The 12,222-nt window shown below is 64.0% G+C and overlaps 1 protein-coding gene across 1 annotated transcript in view; it reads right to left on the reverse strand.

Moving 5' to 3' along the window:
- FBXO15 (F-box protein 15) overlaps positions 1 to 8,878 on the reverse strand; it is a 20,228-nt gene extending 11,350 nt beyond the window's left edge. The window contains exons 1-8 of the mRNA XM_012725802.1: positions 8,863 to 8,878; positions 8,733 to 8,763; positions 8,539 to 8,640; positions 4,298 to 4,402; positions 2,077 to 2,319; positions 1,458 to 1,667; positions 991 to 1,187; positions 133 to 251 (exon numbers count right to left, since the gene is read on the reverse strand). Of these exons, the coding sequence (XP_012581256.1) occupies positions 133 to 251; positions 991 to 1,187; positions 1,458 to 1,667; positions 2,077 to 2,319; positions 4,298 to 4,402; positions 8,539 to 8,640; positions 8,733 to 8,763; positions 8,863 to 8,878 (1,023 nt within the window). The remainder of the gene's footprint in view (positions 1 to 132; positions 252 to 990; positions 1,188 to 1,457; positions 1,668 to 2,076; positions 2,320 to 4,297; positions 4,403 to 8,538; positions 8,641 to 8,732; positions 8,764 to 8,862) is intronic.
- Positions 8,879 to 12,222: the final 3,344 nt, after the last annotated feature.

Raw genomic sequence — 12,222 nt, forward strand, 5'->3', positions numbered from 1 at the left:
GGGCAGGCGGGCCGCTCAGGGGCTCACCTCCAGCACGGAGAGCAGGCCACAGAAGCCAGAGCTGCTCGGCGAGGCTGCGGCGCGGAGGCTGCCAGGAGCCTCAGCGCCTCGGCACCCCCAGCCTGGCCTCACCGCATCATCCCAGGCCTCCTGCACGGAAAGGTGGGCTAGGGAGGGCAGCGTGAGCTGGAGGGAGCCCCTGCCCCCACCGCCCAGGCCATCAGAGGGCAGCATCCAGTCTGACCCGGACACTGGTTTCCAGGAACGCGGTCTCTCAATGAGCTGCATCGCCCACTGCCGCCCGCCTCCGTGGCCAGGTGACTGGTGCTGACAATCGCGTCCTCCGGCTACAGAACGTACTTCACGTCTCCCGCAGGCAGCCGTCCCGCCAGCACACAGCGTGGGCGCCTCGGAGGCCCAGAGGGTGTGAAGCCCCACACCACGCCAGGAGAACGGGCGTCACTGAGACCACGTGACAGGTCTAACCCAACAAACGCTACTTGGAAAAGTAACTTTCCAAAACATCTCCAATAATACAATGAGGGGGAAAATGCATGCTCCGCTTCCGAGCAACAAGGGTAGCTGCAGAAGACAGGAAAGCCAGCACACGCCGGCCCTGCGAGGCCCAGCTGTCCCGCTGCCGAGGGGCGGCACACACCCCCGCAGCCCCGGCACCCAGAGAAAGCGCAGGAGCCGTGGGAGGGCCCCGAAGGTGGATGGCTCAGCTCCCCACAGCAAGGTCGGGGGGCAGCAAAGCAGCCCGAGGAGTGCAGCCTCGGCTGACGGAAAGTCATGCTCTGCTGGGGAGGGCAGGCGGGAGCCTGAGCAGCTCTGAGGAGAAAGCCAGGGAAGCTGGAAGAGCCCCGAGCTGAGTGGGGTGCGCCTCCGCGTGAGGATGACGAGGAGCCACGCTCTCGTGGTCACGAGCTACGCAGAGCCACCCCGACAGGCCACGAGGGCACAGGCAGCAGCGATGTGAGATGCTGGCACCTAGTGCGCGCCTCTGGGAGGGAGGGTCCTCTGGCATGACCACTGCACAGGGGAGCAGGCTGCTGGCGCCTCGCGCCAGGCAGCCCCCGGTCAGCAGCCAGAGCAGCGCGTCCCAGCGGGGGTCGGAGGGAGCCCAACCCGCGGGCTGTGGAGCCAGGCAGTCGCTGGATGGGAGATGCAAAGCGCTCTCTGTGCCGCTGTGCAAAAATGCAGAAAGCAAAGGCCTCAGGAAGGCCCCAGCTAGCAACGGGGCCATCGGCTGAGGGTAACTGATGAGCAAGGTCTGAGGACCTCAACTTGAGCCCCACGCAGGTGCAGGCTCACTCCTGTCCTATCCTGCGGCATCCAGAGGGAAAATGCCACAGCAGCCCCATACAACAACCCAGCGCCCTCTGAAGGACAAAGGCGAAGCCGGCCAGTGTTGGCATGAAGATCTCCCACCCAGCGTTCCACCAGTCGGTCCTTACCCATTTCTGGGGGGCGGTTTTGAGCGGTCCATGAACACGGGCGTCACACCGCACAGGTCCAAGGTGCACAGAGTGGCCAGGCACGGCCAGTTTTTGCCGTACCACAGGATGGTGACAGACGCGTCGCTGATGGTCAGGTCGACGTGCTCCAGGACATGTTCTCTCCCGCTTTTCTCTCTCAGGACCAGCACCCAGCCCAAGCCCGATACTCTGGAGGACGACAAGCAGGCCCGAAACGGCAGGCTCACATCCCGCAGAACAAGCCGCCACGGCTCCTGCACACACTCGGCTCGCGCCGCTGTCACAGTTCCCACGGGCCGACGCCCGCACGCGGCCGCTCGCGGCACCGCTCTGCTTAGGCCCGTCCTGCCCGCCCGCCGCGCCCCTCTGGCTGAGCGAGCCCAGTGAGTGAGACCCGGGTCCTGCCCGGGAGGCACTGACCCGGCGGCCGGCGGCGTGTCTGGTGTCTGTTCACGCGGACAACCGAGGGGGGAGTGCAACAGGCCGTCTAGGTGGCTGCTGGCTCCTCGGACCGCAGCTCTTCCCCACCCTGCCCACAGCGCCCGAGCTCAGCGCCGAATGCTGCCAGCGTGCCAGGCCGGCCCCGCGCCCCGCGCACCTGAGCGCCTCCTTGGCGTTCCTGGGCAGGCCTGTGTAAGGGTTGACGTTCTTGAGGACCTGCGACAGCGCGGCCCGCACGGAAGCTATCTGCTTCGCGATGTATTCCTTCTTCCAGTACCCGGCCTCCCTGTCCGCCAGGGACAGCACGTTCACAGACTCGGCCGCCTTCTCCACCGAACTCACTTTCCAATTCGATCTTTTAGGCGAAAAGGCAGCTGAGTAGACTTTCCCCCAGAGAAAGCTGGAGGAAGAGGAAAGGCGTTACCCGGAGACCCGCGGGGGCCGGCGGCGGAAGCGCGCGGACTCGGGCTCGCGAGCGGCCGCCTCCCTCCCGCCGTGCGTGGGGCGCGACGCGCAGCCTGCGAAGACGCCGGGAGCCGCTCGTGCAGGGCCCAGGTCAGACGGGCCAGCTCCCGTGACTCGGGGCCACCCAGACCTGACTTCCTGGGCCCGCAACGAGGCCAGACGTGAGAAGCCGGCGAGCAGAGTGCACGGGCCAGTCCCGTCTGGCTCCGTCAAGTGTCGGCGTGCGTCTCTGATACCAGAAAGGACGCAGACGTGCAGAAGCCGGCAGACACCAACGATACACACATGCGCACCCAGCACCTGTACAAACGCGCAGAACTGTATGTAGCGTTTGCATCCCATGTCTCAGTTTTTCAACATAAGCTGTGTGCCGCAGGCCTCCGGGGAGGGAAGGAGGGAGGGAGGGCCAGGAGAGCGGCCCCCGGCCTGGCAGGGGCAGCGGTAGGCGGCGCTGGCTCTGTGCACCCGTCCAGAGCCCAGTTCTCGCCGGCTCCCCGCTCCCCACTCAGGGTCACGGAGACAGAGCGCAGAAGATGGTGCAGGGCCTCCAGCTGAGCTGCCTGCTCTGCCCAGGACTGCAGAGGCCCAGAAGTCAGCAGCCCAGGCCGCCTCTCTCGGGGGGAGAGGAGACTACTCCTGGGGAAACTGAGGCGTAGGCTTGTGTGGGAGGAAACTCACTTTCCTGACGTACAAGAGGAATGTCATGTGCTTCACCATTCACTAGCTCCGGCCACCGGCTCCCACTGAGTGCAGAGAGGGCGGACAGCAATGCCAGAGAGCAGGGGGAGACGCTGGGGCCCAGAGGCGGGTGGGGAGACAGGGAGAGGAGCGCCCCTCAGACAGGTGGGCTCGGGGCCAGGGGTGCACTAGTGGCTTCCTCGCAGTGTCCTCACGCCCAGGACAGCTTCCTGGCCCAAGTCTGCAGCAGCTTCTGGACGCACAGGCCCTTCCACAGCAAGCTTTCGCGGGGTCCCAGGGACGGCCGCGTGTCAGTAACCCAAACCCCTCGCACCAGCCCTCCCGGCGCAGGTGCGGGAACATTCGGGATCGCCGGTGTCTTCGCTGCAGCCCAGCGCCGGCTGCTCCTCAGCGGGAGGCAACGGCTGCAGGTTCTGTTTCTATGAGCTCTAGCCACACCCTTCCCGCCCACACACGTCTCCTGAGACGTTGCGCCTGTCGTGTCCGCTGGCGGCATGCAGCACATACCTCGCCAGTGCGCTGCACTGCAGCCGAGTGCCGGCCGCCATGCTGCTGGGACGAGGGTGTCCGAGCTCCGTGTTGACAGCCTTCACGCGCGGCTGGCCCACGCTGCCCACACACAGCTCTTGCGGCACAGGCCGGACTACAGAATCACCTGAGGCTGCATCATGAGCTCTGCCCGCGTCTGGGGCACAGCAAGTCCCTTCCAGCCAGCGACAGCCGCTCCCGGGGAGCTGGCACTCCGAGGACAGGCACAGGCTTCCAGCACAAGAGCACAGACCTTCCAGGCGCAGGAGTGCAGGGCTTTGAAACTAGGACATTGGACACAGTGTTTCTAAAATCTAAAATACTCCTGAAGTTGACTTTTTAAAGTGTTGGAAGCGAGCTGAAATGGTCTCTTCCATTGTTAAGGCGGCCGAGGCCCTCCCCGGTGGTGCCGCGGGGTGGACGCTGCCCTGCAACGCTCAGCCGAGCTGCGGCGGCTTCGGTGCCCGCCCCGGAGCTGACCCACTGGCCGCGGCAGACCTCTCCTGACCCGCCCGCTGCTCCCCTCAGCAGTGCACTTTGTCCATCTGCCTGTTTCGCTCCCTGCTCAGTCTCTGGTGATCTGGTGAATGCTCTCACCGCCCCGCACCTCTGGTCTGTACCCCGCTTCTGTACGCATCAATAAAAGTAAATTAAAACAAAGTAACCGAGACCCATTCTCTCCTTACTTGTCACTGGCCAGATGATAAAAGCGCCTGTTCACACATCCAGCACACAGCAGGGCCACAGCGTCCAGGTAGGAAAGAATCTTCAGCAAGATCTCTGCGGGCAGACTGGGAGGCGGGAGCAGAGAGGGCCGCGGCTCAGACCACACCAGAGGGAAACCAGCCAGACCTCGCAGACGCGCCGCGGCCCTCCCGCTCCAGGGCCGGGCTCCCCCGACACCCCCTCTGCCACCTCGCCCTGGCGCGCTCTGGGGCATCCGCACGCCGGCTCGACCTGAACCAGCTGCACACTGACTTGCTCCATCCCCACCACGGCCATGTTCACGCAGGGGGATGCACAGGCAGGGGTTTGCCCCTCCCGCGCGAGGTGGCGAGCCCCTGGGAAATAAGCGACGGGCATGCCCACTACCAGTAAGAACCCAAGATGGCCCGCAAGAGGAGAAAAGCCCCTGGTGGACAGGGAGAGCCGAATCCCGCCCGGGCTGCTCCCGCCCCCCACTGCTTCCCGCAGGGGCACAGCTCTGCCCACGCCCCCAGCTGCACAGCGCCCGGCGCCAAACGCATCCCAGCTGCCACCTGCAGGCTCGGAACTGTGCACGCCGCTGGGCTGGAGGTCAGGACGGGTGCTGAGGGGCCTGGCGGCGGGGAGAGGACCAGATGCCGCGGGACTGGTGGGGACTGGCCGCTGGAGGGGGCCGGGGGCGATGCAAAGTGGCTCCTGTGTCATAATCGTCTCCAGCCCATCTAGGTGGCGGCCAGGCCTCGGGCTCTCGTCACCGTGGGGGTCAGCTACAAGCTTGCCCTGGTGCACACAGCAGCAGATGGAGCAGGTTGCAAAGCCCGTGTGGGGAGAGGAACAAGTCTCACGGTGAGGCGGCAGGGCACAGGCATGGCAGCAGCGGGCCCCGTGCGCCGGTGCCGGCCCACCCCGGAGGCGCCCTCTTAGCGCTGCTGTGGCTTGCAGACAGAGGCGGCCCGGGCTGCGCAGAGGTGTGCAGGCACGGGGCACTCTCCCCCCAGGTCCCGTCATCGCTGACTCCGCACAAGCGAGCCGCATCTCAAGGCTACGTGTGACCTGCCAGACCGCCTGTGCCACCTTCCAGGTCTCGGCGAAGTCTGAGACACTCTCCCACGAGCCCCACCCCTCCCCACTCTCCCTCGACCTCCCATTTCACTACTCTACGTCATGACGAAAACCCGCTTATCAAACGTTCCGGAACAGCCTAAGATTCTGCGGAAGAATTAAGTGGACTCTCCGAGGAAAGCCAGTCAGGCGGCCCGTCTGACAGCACGTGGGCTGCCAGGGCACCTGAGGTGGCTCAGACGCTGCCCGGGAACTCGGCGGGGCCGCCCCCCCGCGGGAGACCTCGCAGGCAGTCAGCAGTCGGGCTTTTAAATGGTCTCTAGAGCTAGGGTCAGAAACGCTGCAGGAAACGTTTTTCTATTTTGAAGTGGTATTTCGCCATTTTTTCTAAATCAGTGGAGTGAAAATAGAGTCGGTTAAAGCAAACGTTTCTGGTAGGTGTCCAGCACCTGTCCAAGTGCCGGCCCCAGAGGGGTGCGCCCCCGCGCCCCAGGTGACGCAACAAAGGAGGGCCTCTCCAGGTACTGGGATCCTCCACTTCCCAAACAGCGGGGCCACAGCTCAATTACCACTCACGAGGGCAGCGCCCGGCCTCGCGCCACACCGGGCTACCTTCTGTGGGCTCCCACTGTCCCCCTGCTTGGGGAGGGGGCGGGAGGGCAGGGCGAGAAAGCAAAGTGGGGGCAGGAACGCAGACAGGTCTGCCCCTAAGGCCCCTGCCACAAGACATCTGCCCGTTTTCAGAGCCGTGGGACTCCCCAGGCCACACCCTGAACTCTATTTGCGCCTCATGCTCACGGGCACAAGCCTCTTGGCTCTTCCTCCCTCTAGACCACGACCCCTGTGCCTTTCCATCCCAGTTAGCAGTGCCCCGCCACCCTGCACCTCAAGCCGCAGTTCTCCACAATGAAACCAGAGCACCCCCTTGGGCTCTGCACCAGGGCCCCAAGCTGCGCGTGTGGGCAGTGCTGGCAGCCGTGGCTGGGCATTTTGCCACCCACCACCAACGGCCCCTGGGCCAGGCGGCGGACAGAGGCCAACCGTGAAAGGGGCAGCAGGGGCTCCCCAGCACGCCCCGGCCACGCCGCCCCGGCCCAGGGCTGCAGGGAGGAGCCTGGCCGGCCACTCCCCCGGGGCTGGCCCGCGGCAGGCAGTGGCCTGGGGCGTGGACTTGGTGTAGAGTGGGCGAGCAGTGCGCGGGAGCCGAGGGTGAATGGTCCGGTCGGCCACGGGACTGAAAATGGGCAGCCAGCCTTGTGGGCGGGGACCCAGGAAGGGGAGGTAAGGCCGCGCAGGGCCCGCTGGGGCCCAGACTCTCAGGCCCTCTCACAGAAGGGCTCGTCTGACTGCCGAAGAAGGAAGCAGAGAACGTGAAATGCTCTGAGGCCTGCAGGCCGGCCGCACCTGCTCGTCTGCTCTGACACCGTCAGTCCGTCGGGAATGAGCGCTGGGGGCCTGGCCTGTGTCTCAAGAGCTGCGTGTGGGTGGCGCGGGCCAGCTGCCCACGTGAAGGACTGTTAACACAGAGCCTTGGACACCCTCGTCCCAGCGAGCCGTGGTGACCGGCACTCCGGCCAGTGCTGGCCAGCACCTTCGCAGGCGACTGGCTCTGTTCTGGGGGCTGTCGCCCAGCTGTGGTCATCCAGCATCTCCTCCGGTGCTGCCTCCGTGGCTGTCCAGTCCAGAGCCCAAGCCGTCCACCCCGGCCTGCAGGCTGATGCCACAGCAGCTCAGCCACCCTGTCCAGCTGCCAGGAGGTGGGTCCCCGCCTGCTGTGTGCCAGGCAGCCAAGAGCTCCAGGCCTTCATTGGCAGGGCGGCACCACCTTGGGCACACGGCCTTCTGTGTAGGGCCTCTGGACACTGCGGACGCTGGGTGAGAGCGGCCATCTGCAGCCTTAGAAATTGTGCTCCCGTTTGTTAAACAAGCCTCACTGCTGTTCCCCGAAACCGAGGGGTCCTGCACTTGCACGTGCGGCCGAGAGGCCACACGTCCCCTCGGGCGCCCTGACAGCCAGGGCAGCCCCTCTTTCGCACGTGCCTGCTGCCCACTGCCCTCCTCTAGAGATGAGCCGAGCCAGCAAGCCAGGCACGCTCAGGCCCCAGCCGCCTCCTCAGCGGTGGAGAGCTGGGTGAATGAGGCCTCCACATCTTCCCAGGGCCCGTGAGGCCCGACTGGCCAGGGGCTCCTCTCCCCGCCCACTCCCCGCGCCCAGTGCCCAGCCCCCACACAGCCTGGCAAGCTCTGCCCACTCCCCAGCTCCCCTCGGATGTGCTCTTCGCCAGCCCTTCACCAGTTTGCAGCTCTTACTTTAATGTCCCCTCCTGAGTGACGCCGGCCTTAGCCCTCTAGCCCCGGTTCCGCAGGAGAGACCCCCCTTTTTCCTGGCGGCACACCCCAGCTTACAGTCCCTTTTCTCGTGGCCCCCCTGCTGGAGTCGGCAGGCGCCGGGGACTCGCGCCGCTCTGGGGGCCGGCGAGGACCTGCCCTTCCCCAGTTCAGTGTCAGGGCCCAGTCTGCTCCCAGAGCGCAGGGCCTAGAGCTCCCGTCGGGGCCTAAGCAAGCCTCCCTTTGCTGGCTTTTCACTTCTGGAAAACTCTCCAGCACCTACACACCCCCTCAGCTGCGCGGGGGGCCGCCGGGCCTGGGGGGCCGCCGGTGTGTTGAGGTGCTCCCGAAATGCCACCGCCGCTCAAACCCGGGGCACGTCAGCCCCCGTTTCAGACAGCAGCTTAGGAAGAGGCCTGCGCAGTGCTCGTCCTGGCCAGACCACCCAGGGCTGGCCGGCACTGGCACGCGAGTCTGCCCACGGCACGCCCGCGGGCGCTGTGAAAGGGCTCACTCCCCGCCCCTCCCTCCTTTCACAGGGGCCTGTCAACTGGAAAGTGAACAACTTTGAAGAACACTTTTTTAAAAAGAAACCTGAATCTCCTTGTCACCTTTGGAAGTTTAGCTTCATAAACGGGCCTGACAGTGACAGCGGTGGCAGGCGGGTGACTCACGTCAGCACTGTGTGCTGTGACTCCTGCCCACACGACGCTATTCTTGGAGAGCTCAAAATAGCAGCCCAGCGTCGCCCCCCCAGCGTCGACAGCACTGTGACACCCCGAGCAACCCCACCCCAGCGCTCCCCTCCCCCGGGCAGGCGCCTGCTACATACCTGTCCAGAGACACGGAGCGGGGGCTCTGGGAGGGAGTCTGGCCTCTGGCCCGCTGCTTCCGGGGTGCGCAGCCTGCGGCAAGTTTGACACCTGGCTCCTTTCTGAAAGGAAACCGGGAAGATTCAAACCAGACTGAATGCCCCTTCCCTCCTCCACAACCGTCAAGGATCCGTAAACACCGAAGATTACTCACTGAATGCGGTCTCTGCAGAGAGGGGAGGGGGCTGCGGGGAGCCAGGAGTGGCTGGGGGGAGGCCGGGGTCGCGCACGCTCGCCACTCGGGCCCTGGCGAGCTCTGGCCCTGGGACTTGGTGCCCCGTTACCAGGCGCAGCATGCATGCCGGGCGCTCCTGAGTGCACCCGACGGACGCGGGAAGGCGACGTCTCACAACGACACCTAAGGACGCCACACCCACCGTGCAACAGCCGCGTTCGGTCTGTAGGCTGGGGGTCGCACAGCGGCGGGCTTCGCCTCGGCCCGCCAGCCTTCCCACGCTCCACCCCAGCTCAGGAGACTACTTCTGCATTGGCCGCTTTCATCGTGCGCTACACAAAGTGCACTGAAGGCTCCGGTGAGGACGAGGAAGGCCGGCACGGCACAGCAGGGCGCGTCCCGGCGGGTCGTTCGGGGACTCCTAGGGCTTGCCGAGGGCCAGCCCACAGCCTGCCGCCCCCAAGAGCAGCTTTGCGGGGACCCGAACACCGGGCGCCACGGCCCCAGCCTCCCGCGACGCGAAGGCGGCCCCAGGGAGGACAGCCCAGCCCTCCGAAAGGCCTGGAAGCCGCCGCTTTCCGCCTCCGCCCAGCACCTGCACCCGGCAGGCGGCCGGGCAAGCCACAGCGCGGGTGCTTGCTCTCAGGGAAGGCTCTTGGCTTCTCCTGCCAAGCTGACCCCCTGGCTAGCCCTGTACCAACACTCAAAACACCCTGGGGGGGGGGGCAGGGCACGAGCAAGTGCAATAAGCTCTCTAGAAGGTGAAGGTCTGAGCCGAGGGGGGCTGGCCCTGCACCCCGGCTCTGGACGCCTGCACAGCCCCGACCATGCGTCCTTGACTGGCCTGCTTCCGAGCAGGGGGGCAAGGAGCTTCCCCTCCCTGGGTAGGAGTCTCTCTGGCCCGGGGAGCCCTCGGACACTAGCCGTCGTGTGCACGGCACCCCCGGGTGAGGCCGACCCCGTCCAGGTCCCGGAGGCAGCAAGTCCACCGGCGACCAGCGCTGTGCTTCTCCGCCCCGGGAGGGGCACCCAGGAAGTGTTGAATTGGCTTTCTAGCCCCGAGGACGGAGGCCAAAGCGGTCAGGCCAGCTGGGGCTCTGCACACGGGCCTGGGCCCTCCCCCTCTCATCAGGACTCGGCCTGTGTCACCAGCTTGGTACTTTTGGTGAAGCAAAGACTCTCCCCACTCTGCTGAGGAGAGAGAAAATACCTTTTCCTGGTTGCTCCAGGGCCCTATTCTGCCCTCCCAAGGCACCTCCGCCACATGGCTTAAGATAGGACACTTTCTCCTAGTGCTAGAGACCAAACGTCCAAACCCACACTCCCTGCTCCCTCCAGGCCTCCAGGGAGGCCATCCCCCACCTCCCAGTCCCCCCACGCGCCCTCCCAGCCCCGCCCGCTCAGGCCGCCCCAGTGCTGACACCAGCCAGCCTCCCTTCTCCCCGGGCGCCCTCATACGGGCTCTGGTCACATGCTATTCAGGCCCCTCATCGTCCTAGTCACATCTGCACGATCCTGCTTCCAAGCAAACCAGAAGGCTCGCGTCGCTCCCCAGCGCTCTCTCCAGACTGCACACACACAGCGCGCCCCTGCCCCACCCTCCTCAGCTCAGCCTGTCCAGCCGCTTCTACTCCCCGGGGTCTTGCTCTCTGCAGAGGGAGCTGGGGCAGGTCCCCTGCAGGAGTCTCCTGTGCCGCGACTGAGTCCCACAGCGCCAGGGAGGAGGAAGCAGGCCACAGACGCCTCTAGATGAACGCACCCCCGAGGGCAAGCAGCTTGAGCCGGCAGACCCACGCGCGTACTTGCGTTCCTCTCTTAAGAGAAAGAATAAACACGCATGAGATTTGCAAGTAAAGACGAGGTATTGCCCAGTGACCACCTGAGTCACAAGGTACAGGGGCGGAGGTTAAGTGGGGTTAAAGGATTGAGAGGCGAGTCCCACCCACCTCCTAATACTGAATATGTTGACAGTGTAACAAAGCGGGGGTGACAGTGTAACAAATCGGGGGGCCAATGCCAGGGGCCTCATACCCATCTCACCAGGAGGCTCACTCAGCTCTCAAAGGATCCAGCAACAGAACCATTCTCCTCACCAAGCACAGCCCCATAAAGATCACTGGCTGTAGGGAAAGCCACAAGCTGACGTACAGTTCAAGCTGCTTCAATTCCAGTCTTTCTCTCCTACTCCTCAGAATTGAGGTCACTGTCACTACACCATCACAAGGCTGATGTCTGTCTTCACAGATGCTCACTGATCAACCAGCACCACAGACACATATCAGCCTTATTGTGGTGATCACTTTGCAAGATAAACATCAAATGGTATTGCACAGCTGAGACGATGTTATAGTGTCAACAGCTCAATGTTTAAAAGGGACTTCGTTAAAAAAAATACTATTTCTACCATAACACTAAGGGACAGCGTCCTGCTTTGAAAGCAGGGTGAGTGGGTCGATGGCCCCCAAGTGGAACACGGCACAGCCCTGGGGACTCCAGGAAACAAACCTAAGTAGCTGTCTGGCAACAGATTCCTCTTTCATGCTAAACGTAGCCATTTGGCTTATTAGGTCCAGCATGGATGGCTGTAAGTGAAGGAGACCTAAAAGCAAAAAAAAAAAATAGCCGCAAGAATGCAACCTGTCCTGAGACTCATCCCTCCAGCTGGCAAACTAGCTGCAGGGGGGGCCAAGGTAAACTCAGCTGACCTCAGCTGTCACCAGAGGAGGGGACTTCTCAGCGGGCAGCGAGCACCGTTCGCCGGGGCAGGATCACTGGGCCTGTGAAGGCTTCCGGGGAGGGAGGCGGAGACACTCTTGGCAATCTACTCAGCGACTGCCCTCCGGACACTCACTCCACAGAGCTGCCTTCGCACACTCAGGGGCACCAGCCTGCTCTCCACACGCGGAGACCCAAGTCTGGAACACACAGAGTGGGGCAGACCCCAGCACCTGGGGGAAGGCTCCACGTGAACCTGGGGTGAAGGGGCAGCAGGTATCCAGAACACACGGCATCCCTGTCCCGGCCTGCAGAGGGCTCTGAGGAGGGAGCTGTGACCTCCCTTCCTGAAAAGCAGGCAGGCAGCTTTTAGGAATACTTGTAACAGAAAGGTGTTTGTGGGCCAGAGAGAAGACCCTACTTATACTGGTGAGTCCTCTCACAATGGGGAGTCCGCACCTCTGGCCTACACCCTAGTTCTTCTATGCATAAATAAGCATTTAAAAAAAAAGTCATAAAGTCTTAGAAAGCTAGCCCTGGCCCCAGAACAAGCACCAATTGGGAGGGCGCCCCTGGGGTACGGCAGGGGGCGCTCAGGCTACTTTTGAGTGGCGGCAGGTTCACACCTGTCCTTGCAAGGGAAGGGCGCCAGCGAGTTTCTCTGGGAGCCACTCTGGGGTGTCACAACTCCGGTGCCACGCCAAGTTGACCTTCCCCGCATAAAAAAGTGCAAGGGACGCTCTAGGGCGGGGCC

This window comes from Condylura cristata, unplaced genomic scaffold (genome assembly GCF_000260355.1).
Source record: "Condylura cristata isolate star-nosed mole 26May11 unplaced genomic scaffold, ConCri1.0 scaffold00016, whole genome shotgun sequence".
NCBI classification, from domain to species: Eukaryota; Metazoa; Chordata; class Mammalia; order Eulipotyphla; family Talpidae; genus Condylura; species Condylura cristata.